The following is a 20,915-nucleotide window of genomic DNA, read 5'->3' on the forward strand; positions in this document are numbered from 1 at the left end:
AAGACCCTTAGATTAGGTACAAACGTTAGAGAAAAATATTTTAAGCATGTGCAAGAGACAATTGGTCAGTACTGAAAACAATCTTGTAAGATTAGGAGAAAGTGAGTCTGTAATGAACTCCAGAAAATCCTGAAGGGGAAAAAAACTCATTAGGCTGAAGTGGTTTATAGATTACAGGTAATTTCAGGTTTGCTGCCACTGGAAGAAATGGAGGTGCTCAGCGTGAGAATATAGGTGGTGTTTAGAAAATTTATTAAGTAAAAAAAGGAGACGCCACATCAATTTTAAATGAATCCATTGATTCATGTACCTAAATGACATTAATTTATTTTACTTGCAGAGATAGTTAAACAGATTTTGTTCCTACCTTTTAAAATAGCCTGGCAAGTAATTGGGAATAATTTTAGTTAGATTAGTCTAATGTAAAGACTTCAGAAATTTAAAGTTGCTCTCGGTGAGATCATTACATTCGTGGGAAGGCAGACTTTTAATAGGGAGAGTTCATGATAGTGTAAAAATTTTTTAAGCTTTTTTCTGTAAAATTTGGAGTTATGTGAAAAGTCTGAAGTGAGGAAAAACTTGAGAATTTTTTTAGCGTGATAAAAAAACCCTGTGATTTTATGACTTGCTGCATGGCTGCACACAGGATAGCAAGGTACATTTGTAATAAAACAGTGGTTGAATCTTGAACAGAATATATAACTTGATAAGACTAGCCCACCATTGATGGAAGTGTTTCTGAATTACCTATGAATTTATCCATGACTGAAATAAGCTTAAAAGCAGATTTCTGAATAATATGAAAGTATGATACTGCTTAAATACAGTCTTTTCCTGGAAAAAAGTTTATTTAGCTATTAAGATAACTGAATTTTTCAGACACGTATCCATGGCGTACGATACTTGTGTTGAACATCTTCAAAAAGACTTGTTTTTCTTTCAGTTTCAAAATGTGTCAGCAATAGTATTAATTTAAAGGGGAGATACGCTTCCTCATCCCTGTGATCTTTGTGTCTAATCCATACTTGCTTGTTGGAGCAAGTCATCAATTAGAGACTAAATATTTTACCTTTTCATCTTTGGATTAAAACTTCATGTGAATGGCTTGGCTGCATATACATATACACTCTTACCATACCAGTATGGATTCAGCAGTACTGTTCGTGAATGGCTGTCATTCAGGTATAACATTTGGGGTAATTTACAGGCAACTGCGTCCCAAGGCACTTCTGAGGATTTTTGTCCACAGTTGCTCACTTTTCTCACATCTTTGAGAAATGGGTTTAGATCAATTCCACCGACGAAGAGATGAGGCCATATTTAGAGGTTGCTTTCTAGACTGTTGGAGACCCTTTATAAAGGGTTTGCATTATTTTGAAATATTTTAATGGAGTGATATTTCTGTCTTCTGAGAACTCACTTTCTGGGACTACATTTTTAAACTTTAATTTAGATTATCCATTTTCAGCAAGATGTTTCTTGAAAAACTCATTTGCTTTTGTTTAAATACAAAAGTGTTTAAGTTAAAGTGTATGAGAAGATATAAATGCTATACTATATCCTTTACCTAAATTTATTTTTTCCTCAGAGTATGAGAACAGTACATTTGCTCAGTTCTTAAGAACACGAAAGTTAACACCCAGCTTGCAGCACTTCATTCTTCACTCTATTGCAATGGTTTCGGAGACTGACTGCAGTGTTCTTGAGGGTCTTCAGGCAACAAAAAAATTTCTTCAGTGCCTTGGCCGCTATGGCAATACACCATTCTTGTTTCCTCTGTATGGTCAAGGAGAGATCCCGCAGTGCTTCTGCAGGTGAGCTTCACTGTTCTAATAGTGTCCTCCAAAAATAAAATCCTTGGTAACCTAATGCTAATAGATACCATTCAGTAGGAATCTTCATGTTAACAATTGCATCTTGATTTTGCTCGCTTTACATTTTCATTGGCTATGAAATCTTCCTCCCCACCCGCCCCCACCCACCCCACAAGAAAAGGAAAAAAAAGAAGAAAAATGTTGGAAATTATGCTCCTCTAATACTTTGAAACAATTTTCATTGTATGACAAATGGAGCTTGTAACAGCTGGCTGTTGTAGTGGGTGCCTGTGGTAGGAAGTACTAGGAAACTGGAAAGATAATTTAACTTACTTGTAGCTATCCCTTTTTAAAACTGTCAGAGGAGACTTGGGGCGATGTCTTTCCAAAAGGATGACGACTGTATTTTGGTAGATTAAGAAGATCTGTGTTTCACTCTTCCGGAAGTTACAGGGTGATGTATGTTTTCAATGTGTTACTGATTAATGTTGAGAGTGCACCTGCCATTCATGGGTAGATACTTAATAATGAACTGGATTTTTCTGAAAGAAGAAGAATTGTGCTTTTTATGAAATGAATGAAAAAATACATAATTCTTTCACCTTTTTTTACGTCATAGACTTACACAAACAGCGCAACTGATGTGAAATCATGTCCTTATTCTCTTGGCATCATTTTGTAAATCTGTATAGACCGCAAGCTTCCACTTGTGACTTGTACAGCAGAAAAGACTATGAAGCCCTCTCATATATAAGCCGTATACAGACTGCAGTTTTACATTCTAACCTCTTAAACAGCCGCCATATGTTCTCTACTACTTGAGCCCTAGAAAGTAATTAAAACAAAAAAACTCTATTGATTCCAGGATAAAACAACATCCACTTCATCCCCTTTACTTGAACTATGTGCAATGATAATGTAGTCTTTAGCATGACTCCTGAGGTGTGCGAGGGATTGTGGTTCTAGCAGAGGAGCTGTTGATGGATGCTTTTGGGGACCATCAAGAATACATGTGCAGAGGGTGGGCGGTTTTAATTTTCAGTTGTTTCCAACAGTTCAACTGGCTTTTAAAAGGCTGAGGGGTTTTTTTAATCATTTCTTTTGCTGGCAAGCAGCCTTTCCATCTGCTCTATGTGGGCTTATAATGTAGTAACCTGTTGGTCTGAAGTAAACATTAGCTTTATTTTAAAAAGCAGTATTACATGGTGAGGCCATTTTGTTATGAGTGATGTATTTGTTTATCGTTCATTTAAATAATCAGTGCAAAATCTTACCTGCTTTGTTCTTGGTTGGTAGACAAGTTCTGCTTTTTATTAGTGCGCTACTATTAAGAAATTCTGGTTTACAGCAAGCTATAACTGAGAGACACTAGATTTAGATTAGATCCTAGGAAGAAATTCTTTACTGTGATGGTTGTGAGGCACCGGAAAAAGTTGCCCAGAGTGGGTGCCCCATCCCTGGGGGTGCTCAGGGCCAGGCTAGACGGGGCTGGGGGCAACCTGGGCTGGTGGGAGGTGTCCCTGCCCCTGGCAGGGGGTTTGGAACTGGATGGTCTGTGAGGTCCCTTCCAACCCAAACCATTCTATGGTGATGAATTTATGATTATCTTCCTGTCTTGTCTGTATGGTAGACTCTGGTTTTCTTCTCTGTAATGGTACTTAAGTTACTGCTGGAAGAATGGCCTTAGCAACCTGAGCCCATTTGGCAGTGTGTAGGGTGGATGCAGTTGTATGTTGATAGAAACATTCTGGAATAGTTGTCATAATTTGTGGAAGGCATCTATAAAGTAGCTGGTTGGCACCAGCAGCTGGTCATACTGTGGAAGGTCTTATTTGGCCTTAGCAACTAATGAAGGCCGTGTGGAATTGTCCTGTATGATGTATATGTGTATGTTACCTAATGTTTCAATGAGTTCATTAGACAACTAGGCATTGTTCTGTACTACATTGAATAGAGATGTTATTTGGTAACATCTTTTGTCAGTAGCCTTTCATCTGTACCTTATTTGTATTTGTACAGATGTCGGTACGTGACCAACAGATTGAAAAATCCAAATATTATCAGAGCCATTAGAGTAGCACAAGTTTTGTGGTTAGATCTTTGGCTTCAAGTACCTGGGGAAAAAAGTATATTCAATAATTAAAGCTGTAAGTAGAATGGTAGTTACTTTTTTTTCCACTGTAGTTTCTTCTCAATCTAATTTTTCTCACATTCTTGAAAGCCCTTTGGCTTTATTTTGTTTATTAGCCAGCTCATGCAATTTTGTGGTCTGTAACAGCAGTCTATTTCAAGAGTTAGTAAGAATGGTGTCTAGAAGTCTTATAAATGTTCTTATCAGAAAATCATTCTGTGCTCACAGGAATTCCTCAGATGGCCAGAACTTTTTATTTATGTCCATTAATTGTTACATTTTAAGCGTTTCTTGCTGAATTGTGTTAAAATAAAGACAGTATTATAATAGTTGAAACAAATTACTCTAACATCCCAAGAAGTAATCATACTTTTAAAAGGTTTGTATTACAACCATTCTAATAGAAAATAAAGTCTGGATGTCTTTGTTTCTAAATAAACAATTTAGGAGGCAATTTTAGGTTTTTTGGAGATTAATCAGGTTTTATATGTGGTCTGCCTTGGATATTATGCCCTGCTAAAACTGAGCGGTTCTGTTCAGACTGTATAGTAAAGTAATGCCACAACCTATACATCATACCCTACAGTTTTTATCACCAGGTTATCAGAGTAAGGTGTCACCTGTTCTGTGATTTCTAACCACTGTTCTATATTCTGTTTTAATGTAAACCTCTTAAGCGTTTCTCGCAGCCAGTTACACTGTGTGTTCTCATCAAGGCTACTGTTATAAATGGCATGCATGCATATTTATGTGAATGAGTCAAAGACATTTGTAAGTCACATCCTTGCATTCTAAATGAATTCTGCATAAACAGTACAACGTTTTATAACTACTGACGACACTTGAGTGAGTAAAAGCGGTGTTAGTTCTTTATTGGTTTAAACAGGTATGGTTTAGGAGAGAAAATTAAACTTTTATATCGCTGTAATGTACCTCCCAATATGTCGAGCTACAGATGTGAGATTTCTGTCTCCATAAATTGGATTCGTGGTACAAGGAAGGTCATTGGAAGCCTCACGCTGTGCTGAGCTGACAAGCAGCAAAACTTTACTGGCCTGTATAACAGCTTCCTTTGGTTCAGACTTCTTAGTATAAAATGTTATGTCTCTTACTTTCTAGTGAAGTAGTAGTAGTGTTAAGTTTAGTAAAAATAAATACAGTAATATCTCATTCTTGAGGAAAATCAAAGCAGCCTTTACATTCGATATGGTGAACATAAGATGCCAAAATTTCAATAAGTAAGGCAGCGAGGGAAATCAATAGATACTTTGCAGTTTGCTGTTAGCATGTAGGTGGCAAATCTGTAATACAGCTTTTGTTTTCTTGAAAAATTTTACTAAAGAAAAACTGTAATTGGGCACCATTGTAAACTGTGAAGTCCCTGTGATGCAACATTTACAATATTTACTGTGATTTTGATGTTTTGGTCTTGTTTTAGAAAATATTAGGAAATAGCCCAAATATTTTCTGATGTAGGAGGTTAATGTTAAAATTATCAGCTTCCAAATTTCCTTTGTAACCGGGAAAAGAAGATACTTGACTTAAAAATCTGAAGTAGCTGTCAAATACAAGCATGTATTTGCTTTTGCATGTTGTACAAAATTCCTCTTTTGTAACTGGAATCTCCTTTGCAGTTTTCAGAAGTAAAAAGTGGAGGTTTTTATGGTTTTGAGAAGTGTTTGCAAGTGCTGTTTTTCAAATATTGTTTCATATAGTTCACTTGGTTCACCTCAGTGAAACATGCCTCTTATTTTCAGTTTTCCTTTGCAGGGAAATCTTTGTGGAAGCTTTCAGTTGTGCATCTCTTCACCCATGGCCAGTGTTGGTTAATGAATGACAGCTGAGAAGTCACTTGTAGGTTGGGGCCTCACTTTGGTGATGTTTTCCAGTGCTTGCTTTGTGAGCACACTGAATTTTGGGGGAGACTGTGCATAGTTTCTCTTCAGTTTGGCTTCATATTCTTTTTTTATGGACTCTTGCAAATACAAACATCCAAATGGAAACAAGAGTTTTTGAAAAGTAATAGTGCATTTTTTTCCCACTTGAAATTTTAGAGGGAATTGGGGAACATACGCCGTCAGCCTTCTCATAAATGTTCTAGGGGGTTACACATAGTGGTGTTTTTTTCTCTTTGTTAAGTCATCCAGTAATTAACAGATGTGGTTGTGGCAGTAGGTTCCGAGGCGGTAGAATGCTTTGTCATAGGAATTAGTGATTCACTGACTTTTATGGGTAGCCAGTTAATGACTTATATTTCCTATAAATAGGTTATGAACTTTTACATTGTGTATGTATTTGGTGGGCAATTTAACTTTTTTTTTAGTAGTTGTTACAGATTCTAGCTGAAATTAGTCATTTTGTGACAATGACAGTAGTAATTTTGTGATGGTGGAAAGATCTGATTAAGACGGTTCATCTCTTTCAGTCCCTATATTTACAAGAAGATTAAGAGTTCAGGCTGAGATATGATGGATTGTGTGATTGATTTGGAAGGTTCCTGTATATATTTCAAAAATGAATAATTTTTATCCTTACATTTGAGCTATTACCTGCTGCAGATTTTGAAGCTTCTGAGGTAGTCTCAGGTACTTAAACATTTCCAGTTATGTCCCTGTTATAATCTGTAGGAAGGTTTTAGTGTTCTGAAATCAAGACTGGACTCCAGGAAGCGTGACTGCAAGAAGCACTTAGAATTGATAAATTAAGAATTCAGTGCAACATATTTTTCATTTGAGTCTGTGCATGAGTATCATGTATCCATATGTAAGCAATATGCATGACTTTTCTGTATGTTAATTGTATAATTTGGCATATTAATGAGAAATTCAAGCAATGTTAATTCCTTGTGACAATCAGATATGACAGATTTGAGTCTTAGTATACGTGCAATTTGGTGCAAGTGTGAATTATAGGTGATTTAAAAAACATAGGCTGTATCTGAGTTATTACTTCAGTCCTACATTTTAAAATACATAATTTTCATATTGATAGATATATATTTTATCACTTAGGATTATTCCATTTCTTTGGACCTGAAAATTTAATCTGAAATTACCAACAGCTTGCTGTATTACCTGTTTTTTACTAAAAGACTGAATGGTAAGAGTAGCTGCAATGCTGCTTTCTTCTTAATTGTTTTCACTTGCATTTCAGTGAAATAATAAAACTTTTTTATGTAGTTTGAATCTTAAGACAAATGATATATTTCTTTTCACTGTGTTGGCAGATGAATGCAAAATGGGCAAGCTTAGTTAGCATAATTGTTTGTAGGATCAGTTGTTTGTTTTTCCCTCTAAGGAGAAACTCTTTCTTGGGATAAACATCAGGGAAGTGAGATAATCCATCATTCTGAGACCTGTTCTCTAGTGATGGATGGATAGATTGGTAAAGTAACTCAATAATCTTCATTTTTTTCAGGTTATTCACAGATCAGTGAGCATTGTCGTTAATAAAGCTATGGAATGCTTTTGTGTCCTTGCCCACATTATTTCTCAGAATTTGACAGGGAAAGACTTTTAATTTGGAACTAAGCTTTGTTGTGAAATACATTCTAAGTGTATGAAACGTGGAAAATACCTTCCCATTATAGGTCTTATCTTTTCAGTGAGATGTTTGTCAGTTCTTTGTTTAAAAAAATATTTACCATTATGAGAGCTTTCTGCTCATTATTTCACTGTTGAGAAACACAGCGTTCTTCAGAAGTTTATACCTTGTGAAGGCCTTCAACTGTTAGAATATATCACATGGGATACTCTGAATCGTACAGATGTTGTCAAAGTATATTGATTTCAGGTCCCTAAGTAGGGATGGGAAAGTTTTCAGTCAAGAAATTGTATTATAGGGGTTAGACTATACCCTCTGGTATAGGAAAAATAAACATAACACTACATATTAAAAAAGGCTGAAAATAACTTACATTATCCTATTCTCATTCTTGGTCATTCATGGTTCATTTTACAAGCATATTTGGAACTTAAAAGCACAAAGTATAAATGCTGTAATGAGATGGTATTTCAGTAATTATTTGCTTTAATAATTAAGATGATTGTAATAATAGAAGGAAGTATATCTCATACATTATTTGGTATTACCTCTTAACAGTCTCTTCACAAGTAAATTACTCTCTGCTTGTGTGGGGATGTGCAGATTCTGGTTTACATATTCTTCCTGAGAATTATGACTCAGGCATGCAAATATGTTACAGCTTTATCAGAAGATCCATGGAAATGATATGAATGTTTATTATTGGAGCAGATCTGGGATGTCCATGCAAATGTAATTTAGCAGAGTCTTTTTTCATTAAAGTAGAAGACAGAGAGAGGTAGCTTCCAAAACATTCCTGAATTAGTAAAATAGTCCTTGAATTTCGTTGTGGGTTAAGATAACTTGAATTTTTATGTCTTTTCTGGAGGCAGAGAACACATAAATGGGTTTTATAGATGAGCTAATGCTTAGTGACTGGTTTCTAGTCACTCATTTTTGTGTCTCTGCCCTACGGTCCTAATCTTCCAAGCTCCTCTTCAACGGTAGAATTGTTGTATAATTGCAGCTGAACGACCTTGTGGGAGGAACAGCTTCATCTCTTGCGAGGTCGATAGAACTTAGAGCAGGCAGGTCTTGTACTTCCACGTTCCATAGACATCAGTCTCCAGAATGCATTTGTAGTTAACTGCCATCACAGTAGTGTGGAATACACTGAACTTCTTTTGGGTTTTGGTTTTCTTTTTTATTTTTTTTTCCTTTATTCTCCTCCTGCTATGTAGTAATTTCTTCTAATTTCCACAGTGCTTTAGGTGTAATTTCTAGGACACTTGCTAATTAAGTACTGGAATATGTTGTCTGATGGATCTTCACCTTACTTTCATGTGAATTACCTGGGGTTTTTGAGTTTAGCATCCCAGAGATTGATTCTTAACCTAGATTCACTGCAAAGCAGTGTTAATTGCAGTATCCTTGAGAAATGTTTGTATGATTCTCCCATTTAATAAACCAGTATGAAACAACTTTTCTTTCAAATCCTGGTAAACTTTCCTTAAGCAGCCATGCTAGTACAGCTACAGTATGGTTAAATGTGATGTTTATCCTCTAGTTCATTTCAGGTCTTTGCCCAAAACTCAGCTGAGAATACACCATACAACTGAAGTGCAAGTTAATTTTCTAGCAACTTCACTTTGAGATCTGTTTCTATATCATTTTGTTAAGCGAGATGCAAGTGTACTAAGTAAATGTGTTGAACAAACTATTTAGGATTAACAATATCGTTATTTTAAGAAACGGCACTTTTTAAATTGTGATTCACAATCTTGATAAAACTTCATGGCTCTGGAACTACTTATTTTAGACCTAGTCTCAAAATTTTTATCTCAAATTTTGAATTTTGCTGAGAAGACAGTAGCATCATACGTTATCACATCAGTCATCATCTTTGAATAGTGTTTGGATTTACTTTGCAGTTTCTGGAAGCACGATAAATTTATTCTAAAACAGAACTTATATCACTTGTTGCTTCAACAAGCAACAGTACTTTTCCCTGGATAGCTCTACGGGATGTTTTCTGGATATGCTTTTACTTAAATAAATTTTCATAATTCTTTGTGAGTTATGTTGGCTAATATCTTCTTCATTTTCACTTCTCCTGAGATTTTCTTATGAATAACTTGTTAGGTTGATTTGGTAAGCTTTAAAGCAAATTTATCGTTCTTTCTAAATACTTTATTCAAGAAGGCTAAATCCCGAACTGTTTATTTAAAAAAACAAAAAACAACAACCAATGAACAAACAAAACACCACACACTTTCTTCTGGATAGAGCAGTTGTGTTCAAGAGAGCAAATCTGAAGTTTGACAGAAATCTGATCCCCTCCCTCCCCATTTATTTGGTCAAGAGACCTGTTACCATGAAGTAATCTAGTCATCAGGAGTTTGTGGTCACGCTTGAGTTTTTCTTCCTCGTGAGCATTGGAAGACCTACTTCTTGCACAAATACGTTTTCACCCTCTTAAGTGTTCCAAGTTGTAGGATGTCACATTTAATATTTTTTTCTCATAAACCAAGAAATTAGGTTAATCTTCTGCAAAAACATTTGCTTTCAAAATCCTATGTGAAATGTCTTCTCTTTTTTTTTGTTGCAGAGGTTCTTTTATTTCCTGTTGTAGAGAGGGTTTTTCTCTAGGGCGTATGATCCCTGTGTGCTTCCCATGAAGTTAGCATCTTTTTTCCTTACTCACCGGCAGTAGGAGCCTACAGGAAGCTGAAGTTGGGTGGGTTGTACGCTGTCTCACAGATTGCAGGTCTAATCTATCAGATATTACTTCTACAAATTTTCCTTCTACAAAAAGTAAGGATATATAACAAAAAAGAGAATGTCGCATCTGCTGAATCAGCAGCTGTGTGCAGTAGAACAGCCTGCGGAACGCTTCAGGCAGGCAGAGGCTGAACGGGCTGCGTTGCTGAAGCCCAGGTGAGGGTGGGGTTGAACCAGAACTCTTCTGTTCACAGTCAGTGCTGTACTTCAGAAGTAGACTTCTGCTTCAGAAATGGCATAAAGCAGCTGCTATTTCAAAGCAATTTTTTTGTAAAATACCATGCACATATGTGTTGGCACTTTTATTTTTGCTGTTATCATATTTGTGCAACTTCAGTATTTCTTAAACAAGGATTTTTGTTCTGTTCTAAATGTGGAAGATGGGAAATTAGTTTTGTAGTTGAATGCTTGTAGAGGAGGATGGCTAACAAGTGTGCATATCTACAGAAAATTTCTGTGGTGTTAATGACTTTCAAGTGCATTATTAATAAACTGGTCTCTTTCATTTTTTTATTTGAGAATGTATCAATACAACTAAGCTACTTTTCCACCACTTAGACTCTCTAAACAACTCTTCTATAAGAGTTGTAGTAACATGGCTCTTGTGTTAGTAATTGGCTTGCTAATGCTGTAGGTGCTTAAATTGCTAACAGATTAAGTGCTTAAACTTGCACTAGCTTAAACTTGTTAAGAGTTTAAAAATGGTCTTATTTTTGTCAACAGAAGTTTCTCAGGTTTTAGAAACACCTTAATAAATCTAGATGTGCATGAAACGACACTGGAAGTCTAGGAACGTAAAAATGTATGAGCTAAGGTTTTTATTGCAATGTGTTCTAACATTTGAGTTTCAGAAAACAGAACTGGAATCTTGAGCCTATAAAAGGCAGCATTGACTTACCAAACCCCTAAACTTGCATATCACTTAATAGGAACTCAGATGTTAAAAGTCTTGAAATAGTTGCACTTCACTGCAGATTTGGCCATTCAGATAATAATAGTAAGTATTAATCCTTGCCAGACTCTGATGAAATAGATTTAAATTATCCCTATTTTGTAATTATGGAAAAATTGCAGAGAGGGTCTAATGCATGTTGAGGTAAGTGCTAAGTAGGTTTATTACCCAGATTCTTGAGTTTAGTGCTCTAAACAAAATCAAGTACACCAGTTTTTATCTTGTTACCTATGTTACTGTCACATACTATATGCTCTACTAGAATTCTTCACAGTATGTGAATGTATATTTCTGTATGTAGCTGTCTAAATTTCATATAAGAAAAATGAGCGATTTCTTAGCTTTAAAATTAAAGCTGGGTTTTAAATCCCTAGAAAAAAATATGAAATCTGCTATAAAATGATACTTGATTGAGCTACTTTTTTTTTCTTTTCCGTCAACCCCTCTCTCAGCCGTGGCACTTCCTCCCTGGGCTGTCTCTGTTCCTGCCTGCTGTGTCTTTCTCCATGAAAAGACTTAGCTGAAACTGAAATAAGCAGAAGTCCTTGTTCTCCCGGCTCCACCACTGTGTGGGTTGGGAGCTCGGCCATTAGAGCAGCCCTTTCTGCAGCATTTCGCAGTCACGGGGCTTCTGTTTAGCCAGTTGCAGCCCTTCTGTTCTGCCATGCTAGGACAGAAGTGAGGATCTGGTGAAAGAAATGATCTTGCTGTATGAGTATAGGCATCACAATTGTGACTCCTGTGAAATATTATTTGCAAGTTAACTAAATTCCAGTTAATAACTGTGCAAGAACTTTCTGATGGTTTTAAAACTGTAATTTTGCTAATTGGATTTAGAAACTAAGCTGATTTCTGTAATTTTTCAGGCCCTTTTTTACATTTCACAGAAGCGCCAAATGCAGCCTCCAAGAATAAGTCAAAATATTTGACTCCTGATTTGCTTCTTTAAGCATTTATTATACATATTATCCTTTCCAATAGCTCTCCAAATATCAGGACAGTTCTGGTTAATTATCATCATCTTTATTTCTTTGGTGCTGTTCCTTGTTTTTTTGGGTGGGGTTTTTTTGTCTTTATCCAGGTGCACATACTGAGGTTTGACTTTTTTTATGGGAACTCTGTTGGGAAAATTAACTACCTAGGGGTTTTTTTCTGTAGCCATTTTATTGATTTGATTGTCTGTATTCTGCTTGTCAGTGTTTTTAGAACATACAACAATACTGTAGGAAATGCTGAAGTTCTAGGGACCTTTCAGGAAACACAGAGCTTAACGTAAGAACCAGGTCACAGCCTGCTCTGTGTGTAAAAATAAATGGAAATAAAACAATTCATTAATTCAGCACTTGACATGTTTTTCTTTGATCTTTCTGCAAACCTTGCTGTGCTGTACATGAAGGATTAATCTTTAAGGAGAAAAGCAAATAGTTTTTACTACAGAAGACTGTACAGTTGCGGAGAAAAATACTAATTTCTTCAATTAATTGCTCCATTCATTTTAGAAAGTAGAAGACAAACTGTATGCTAGAAATAAAACTTACTTTTTTGGTTTGAAACTGTGTGATATGGTTTTCCAGTTCTGTGTGTTTCAGAATGAACTAAGGGTAAGTCTGTAATGTAAGGGTGCCTGGTATCTCTGTGTTGAAAATCAGGATGTCAGATGGAGAGACATTCTATTTTTGTTCAATTAATATCAGAGAGCATTACATCAAAACAATAAACTCCTCTTGTATCAACAGATGCAGCAACCCTGAAGCCTATTTTCTCTCTTGTTACATTAGTGTTTAATTAAAGAAAACAACTAGTTGGAGGCAGTTACTTCTGTGAAATGTAATGAAGATATATTTTGTAAGTGACCTTCACTGTATTAGCTGAATCAGTAATCAGTAAAATTAATAGAATAATCAAATTATATACAAACTCATAAATCATCATGAATATGCTGTCAAAAATTCAGCCTTTAATATGTCCTATTGTTTCACAGCTGTATTAAAAATCACAACTGCTGATTCCTGCCTTGATGGGAACTGAAATGGCATTTTAAAGGCTGCGTATGATGGAGGGCTACTAGGCCAAAAATTTTCACAACTCTTAATTTAGCTGTAATATGATTTGATGTCACCAGGGCAGAGTTGAAGTTGAGTACAGTGTTGTTGCTGTCTTTCAGCAAAACTTGAATTATTGGTGTAGGCAGTTGCCAGTTAATTAAGAGTAATATCAGTTTAAATGTCTTTCATTTAGGGTTAATGGTATCAAAGAGTTGCCTTGTACTTGAAGTACAGTCAAATCATCTTAAGTAGCCTATTGTACAAAAGTAATGTTAGCACAATGATTTTACTCTGTCATAAATTATTGGGGTGCCATTTAGTTTAATATTTCAATTTCTATATTTAAATCATTTTGGCAAGTTCCTCCTAATCATGTAATTTTTCATGCTAGGCTGTTTTAATAAGTATTTTGGCTTTTTGAAATTGTTTAACACAACACAATCAAAATATCTTTTCCATTTTCATTTAAAAAGAGAAGTTTTTGGCTGGCCTACTGTGAAAGCAGGTCATGCCCTCCTCCAGTGGATAGCAGGCTAGTCTTGAAAATAAATAATGCACGTTTTTGCGCAGCCAAGCAGCAAAGTTCTTTGGAAGCGTGCTAGAAAAATAAAGTGCATATATCAAAAAGCCCTTGACTGTGGTTGAAGTCAAAGGAAAAATATAATTTATAGTTTTTAACAAAGAAATCTTAGTTCCAGTTAAGTTAATAGTGCTGTTCTTATATACAACATATGAAATAAATTCATCCGAGTTGGTTCAAAAGATCCTAATACATGTTTTGTCAGGCAAGAAGCCATTGATTGCAGCATTAGAGATAATAAGCCTGTAGCTCAAGGCTCTATAATAACTCTTCAGTGGATGTTTAACCTTTGTGTCATCTTCAACAATCTCCAGACAACCAGGGTTGGGATTCAACATGGTGTATATTCTCCCTGCTTTTGCAGGGTAGAAGAGGTATTTCTGGGGGACTGGATTTTCCAATTCAGCCAGTAGTAGGTGATACTGCTGACATTTCCTTAGAGTGTAACTTCTTGGAGCACGACTCAGAAGTGATGTGAGCTGGTAACGCACTTAAGCCTTTTGTCATGCTTCACCATCCATGCAGTTTAGAAGGTACTGTTGCACTGTCTTCGAACTACCTGGTAAGACACTTGAATGCCAATATGGATTCCATTTTAGGAAGTCAGGTTTGCAAAATGAAAGTTTTCTTTTCAAGTTCGTCACTTATGAAGAGATACCTGAAGGTCTTTAACTTCAAAATAAAATAATCAATAAGAAAACCAAAACCAAACCAAAAAAACCCGTAGGAAAATCCTGCTGTCATCCCAGAAATCTGGGAGAACGAAATTCCACCAAACCAGCCTGCCTTTCTCATACTGCTTGCTTTAGCTAGTCTGATGCCTAGCTCATGCTGGGCGGGTATTAGAAATGTAGTCACGTGAATCTGTTAACTTACCATGTAAACTCTACTAAAAGAGAAATAAAATTACACATTCTTATTTTAAATACAATACCTAGGCAGACTCTATTAATGAAATAGCAGGTGTAATTTCTAATTTTTATGCTCTCCCAGTTTCAGCTCTGTCCTTCCATCTGTGAGCTGAGCATCAGATGGCTGGGTCACACCAAAGCTCAGGTGAATCACGGAAACTCAGAAAACTCAATGTCCTTTTCCAACAGGGTACAATGGAACAGTGTGTCACTGTATTGGATGTGCTACAGGCTGGTTTATGATTTGCTTCTAAGAAGCTATTTACTTTTGAATAATGGGGACCACAAGAAGAACACAGATGTATTTAACTTGTAAAACAAAGGAAGAATTGTCAAATTTCGTTAGATAGCATTTGACAGTTCTCTCTTATAGAGCAGTTCTGAGAAAAGGATATGCAGTTTATGTGAGTATGCAGATTATTTGTTTGATCTTTCTCTTCAGCATACATGAGAAGAGATCACTCATAGCTAATTGATCTGAATGAACCACTGCAAGTTCCTAAATAAGTAAGTAAATAAATAAAAAAATACATTAAAGATTCCCATAATAGACCAGACATTGCATACAGTCCAAACTTGCAATTGTAATGTAAAGGTTCAGACACATCTTTTTTTGCCTTTTTCCACTAAGTGATCTCCATGCTGACTGGAAGTTTTCAAGAGAAATACTATTTGTTTTTTAACATAATTTTAAGAATATTTTTTGAAAGTGTTCTCACTGGTTTACCTTTTCTTGCACCAAGTTTTAGAGAACTCTATCCTCTTCATTTTCTATTATTCTTATAATAAGAATACCTCTGAAATAATGCACTGTAAACAAAAAACTGACTGAAGTTTATCTTAATTCACAGTTTTGTCCTTGAGAATCCCTGACGCGTATCCTGTTTCTGTAAAATCATTAATTTCTCTGCATTGTGATGCTCTCACAGAAAGTTTTAAGAGTAGGATTTTTTTAAGTATAGCAAAAAGATTATTAGTAGTTTATATTTGCTTGAGAGCATTTTGAAGTGCGGGCTAATGTTAAAACTGTTCAGGAGCAAGAAGTAAAAAAAATGTTAAATGTAGCGATATCACTAGTTATTTCAATGTTAATGTGGGTCCAGTAAAAATTTTAGGCATCACTTGCAGAAACTAAACTTTCAGGTTTTTTTAATTAATTGACTTTGTGTGTCACATCAACAGAAAAGTAATCCCCAGGGATTAAGCCTGGGGTTTGGCAGATACAGAAAGTTAGGATGTGGGGATTAAGATGGGACCGCGTTTATCAGCAGACCAGCTAGCTGAACTTTTACTGGGTAGCTTTACGGGAGAGCAGTTTCAGACTTTGTGCATGGGACAGATTCATCTGATGAAGAGTTTGAGTCAGAGATACCTACAAGGGGCTGATGAAACAGCCTGGCTAGTGATGAAATTTTGCAGTGGGCTGACTTCACGTGAGGGCCTTATTCTTTAAATGTAATAATCTAGTTTCTTCAAATTCTGTGTCTCCTTAGAATTTAAAACCAAATGAGTTGCAATACTGGCTTTATGTTTGGGTAGCATAATTTTCTCTGGGTTAGGTATTGGATTTTGTTTGTAAGTGGAAAACTGTGAAATGGCTTGGTATTCTTTAGCTTTTGAAAAACTGATCTGTGAAGCTCGTTCCTTTTTTTGTTTAGGAAATTTTTTTTATTTTCGGTCTCTGCACCGAATATCTTAAGCAACTGTATCATAGCAGAACCTGGAAGAATTACTGTTTGTGAAAGGCCATCTTCAGATTGTAAGAAGTCTTCATTCTGTTGGGGCCCTTCTCAATGCCCTCAATTTGAGCTGCTTGTAGTAAAGGAATTTCCCACGGTATGTTTTGTAGGAGTAGAGAAATAAATTCTGAATCACACTTGGAATCCTAGTAGGAGGTTGGTATGGTTATCGTGCATTCTTACATTCTCATCTACACCATGTGCAAGGTAGTGTGGTCAGAGTATCAGGAAGTGTTCTACACGTTTTCAGTAAATAGGTACTTTTCCGTCCTGAATGACTGAAGATGGTAACAGAGAATGAGTGCTCAAGCTAATGTAACAATTTAGGTGACTAAGATAAATGCTAATGCAGAAAAAATTTAACAACATATCCTTTACAGAAACTATAGGATGTGCTTTTTTATTATTATTTTTTGATTGTCAGATTCAGAGGTTAAGACGTGTCATTAAAAATGTACTACAGCGTGACCAGTACTTTGCCCTGCTTATGAAACATGCGTTGATTACAATTAGTCATGACAGGAGTAACCTTTATTTTTTCCTAATCTTTCTAGGTTGTGTGCTGTATTTGGTGGTATCTATTGTCTCCGACATCCTGTGCAGTGCCTTGTAGTGGACAAAGAATCTGGACGGTAAGGGTAATACAAGTAACCTTCTGTTTATGTACAAAATACAGATGAAAGATGTGTTAAGTCAGTTTAAAAAAAATGATTCTTCAAAGATCCTCCTTGGTATTAATAACACATCAACCTTGATTAAAAGTAATTTGTGTATAGGTCCTCCAGAACAAGGAAAGTGGGTCTAGAATATAGAAACTAAATTAATTTCCCTGTGATATTACTACAGCTCCTGATCACCCAAGCTTGGAAGACAAATCATTTCAGCTGCCGGGGGGCTGGTGATGAGTGATGTTAGTTTTCCTTGTGGCCTTACCTACTCTAATTGATTTTCATCAGATGACAACAAAGCCCTCTGTTATTGCATTTTTAAAAATGGAGCTCACCTAAAGACTCATCAGATTAATCTTTGCTGATAATGCATGTCACTCCAAGAGAAAAGACTTTAATGAGTTTTTAGGTAGATTGTTGTCATAAACTATGCTGCCCTCTTACCCTAGGATAAATTCTTTTACAACAATACCAGGCCTGTAGGCAGGTTTAAAGTTGAACTAAGAAAAATCAACCCATAGTTTTTCCCATAGTGGCATTTTTCACATCTGTAAATTGTCATGGTTGCTGTCCTGTACGTTCTGTCAGCTATTAGTCTAATTGCAGACTTCAGCTCTTTTAAGAGTCTGTTTTCAGCTTAGGTTTTGTAATTGAAAAGTTCAAAACATTCCGAAGAAAATTTTGGAAATAAAGCTAAAAAATGGGTAGTAACATTCTGTTAGGAAAATTAGTAGTCAAATGATCGGTGTAATGTGTTTACTTTCCAGTTGCACTGCACATTTGATTCTTTGAGCAATGTACTTGCAGCTAGATTTGTCATGGCGTGGTCACGTAGTGTCTGTTTTCCCTGAAATCTATAAGCAACAGATTTTATCTTTCTCTCAGTTCCTTAAGGTTCTGAAGTTCATTGCACAGTTTTAGACTTTGAAATGCAAATGTGATAGTATTTCATCATGTGTGGTATTGTTTTAAGTGCATGATTCATGTGCAAATGAATTATGCCCCTTTGACAATATCTAGTTTATTTTAACAGTAATAATTTAACTTCTACTGTAGGCAGTGTATTTTTCAATAATGTTTAATTTTTTAATGTGCTCTTTTAGAGGGACAAAGCTTAGAGTTGTTAGCAACTTCCAAACAGCTTTATGGAGATCTTAACTGGCCAATGATGCTGGTTGCTCCAGTTGGCAGCTTCTTTTGCACATTCTGAAGACCTTTGAAATTAATATTTTCTTAAGTTCTGCAGGGTTCCAGGTAGGTTTCAGGTGTCTTTTTTAGGCTATTAGGCTGCTTTAGTGATTTACTTATGCCATTTTTGCTTAAAACCGAAGGATAGATTTTTGAGGTGCAGAATTACTGAAATATTTTTAAAAGACTTAACGAGACTTTCATTATTCCAAAAGCATTGGTCTTTTAATAATGTCATTATCTGATGCTGAATATGAAGAAGCACAACACATCCAGCTTCCCAAGTCTAGTGACATGCCTTTTCCTCCGAACCACCTGCCTGCTTCTGTTGTCGCTCTTTAGGTCTCCTATTGTTTCAAGGCAGGTATTTTACCAAGTAGCATTTCTACATCAAAATAAAAGTAAGCACCAAAAAAAAATGCATAGAAGAGAAGGAAAGTGTCAGAATTCTTTGAGATGATGAAAATAACACAAGCAAGCTCAAAATACATTTTTTTAAAAAGCCTTTTCAGCAGTGAAGGAAGAAGGATCGTACAACATACTCCTTCCCTAGTAAGTTTACAAAGTCATGAACATTGTCTTCACCTGAGCAAAAATGTCACTCAGAAAGCTGAGTTTCTTTGACAGGTATATGTTTTTATTCCCTTTATTATTTTCTCTGGATTTTCTTGTTGGTCACCTGAATACAAAACTGCTTTTATTTGCTAAATATTTTTGTTAGATCGTTACTTAGCAAGCTGTCCAGTTTGTTGCTAATGTCATCATGGTCTCCTGGCCTTCATTCTGTTTCTTTGTATTACCTCTTTTCTTCCTGTGTATTCCCTCCCTGCACCAGCTCTAATTTCCCCTTGACTTTGGGCTTCAGTGTTTTGCCTAATAAAAACTAGCTATCAAATTGATAACGAGGATATTTATGAGTTACTGAGCTTTTGAGTCAACAGGCCATTAATAGTAGTTGGTAATAGCCAAATTCATATCTCGTCGTCAGTACAGCTCTGTCTGTAGTTTGAGGCAGTTTGGTTACAAATAGGTTAAACTTAGAGTAGTAGAAATTTAGTCAAATTGTGCAGTATTTGTTACTATTTTATAAGCATCTTCCGTAAGCTTCCAGGCTTCATCAATACCTTAGTGCAGTTATATTTTTCACTGTTGTTAATATTCTTGTTTTAATTGATCTAAGGAAAATTTTGCTTACAGCTACCACCTTGATTTTCTTCTAAAATTTGATGTTAGTTCAGTTTAATTTGAAGTCCCTAAATATCACCAAAATTTATTCCAAATCCTTTCTAGACATGGCTAATATTCTCTCCAGCACAAAAGAAATAAATCCTCATTCAATATCTAGTTGAATTGCTTTTTCACTTTTTTACTACTCATAACTGTATATACAGAGAACAGTAGATTTCACCCCCAGCTATACAACTGTTTTTATCATTCTACCGTAGTAGTTTTTACAATTTATGAAAATAAGAATCAGGAAGACAATGTGAAAGCATAGAAACTTTTAGAGAAACTTATTTTAAGGTTTTGGTAATCCACTTTAAAATTTTTGTTGCTTTACATACTGTATCAGATTAGGTCTGCTGTTTTAACACATATGCAGAACATCCTGCATTCTTGGTAGAGCTTGGTAGAACTCTGCTTTGTTAGGAAATAAAAACCACATCATATTCCTTAGGTTGAGGAAGAAGCACAGTGAATGTATGCACGATAATTTTCTGTTATTATTTTCTCCGTGTTTGTTGTAGGTCACCTTTTTGAGTACATATGATAAAATTTAAAGTATTTTAAATTACCTGGATCACATTAATAATCATGGTAGGCATTTTATGTTGGTCAGACTTTACATGTGTTTTGAATTACTTAATTCTGTCTCAAAAATGGGAAAGATATGATAAATGGAAATTTATACATCTGTAATAAAAAGATATAGCAAACACATAGTAATTTACATATCTTTCTTGAAATATTGCATACTGGCTTTGTCAGTGCTGGTAAGTCCATTTCAAGGATGTCGCCCTTAGTCCATTAGTTTGGATAATGAGCCCTATAAAGTACATTTATAACTCGTGGCACTGCAAGGAGATGGATTCTAATTTTCATCCTTTTATCTAGACACATTGAAAGAAGGTCAATGGAGGGTTCTGTATGATTCATTGTCGCAACACATATCAGATGACAGAGACCTGATAATGTCAGTGCATAAGTGTTTTCCATATTTGGAAGCAGTACTTGAAAGAAATTTTCTCAGCATCATCCTTTGAAGTGAAGTGGAGACTGAAATTAAAAGTGCTATCTCTTTTTCTGTTTAAAATCTTATCAAACATATGACCTGATAGCTATTCCTGAACAAAGGAGAGGAAACAGCACTTAACAGGAAAATAAAAAGTGTGTAGTTGCTTTTGCTGGCTTTAAGTGATGCAACATGACATTTAATCAACCTTTCCCCTTAGATAATGTGTAGGGGGGTGGCAGGGGAAATTGTTTCATAAACAATAAGAAAGGTTATTTTTAGAAATGAACTGTAGCAGCTTGACTTCCTTGTTTATTTGCAGTATTCAAATGAGTGCTGGAGAATGAAGTC

At 35.6% G+C, this 20,915-nt stretch overlaps 1 protein-coding gene across 1 annotated transcript in view; it reads left to right on the forward strand.

The window, feature by feature from the left end:
• Positions 1-20,915, forward strand: part of CHM (CHM Rab escort protein) — a 70,329-nt gene that overhangs the window by 31,094 nt on the left and 18,320 nt on the right. Inside the window, exons 8-9 of the mRNA XM_040614246.1 lie at positions 1,589-1,814; positions 17,030-17,107. Coding sequence (XP_040470180.1) covers positions 1,589-1,814; positions 17,030-17,107 — 304 coding nt within the window. The remainder of the gene's footprint in view (positions 1-1,588; positions 1,815-17,029; positions 17,108-20,915) is intronic.

The sequence above is a fragment of the Falco naumanni genome, chromosome 14 (assembly GCF_017639655.2).
Source record: "Falco naumanni isolate bFalNau1 chromosome 14, bFalNau1.pat, whole genome shotgun sequence".
Lineage (NCBI taxonomy): Eukaryota > Metazoa > Chordata > Aves > Falconiformes > Falconidae > Falco > Falco naumanni.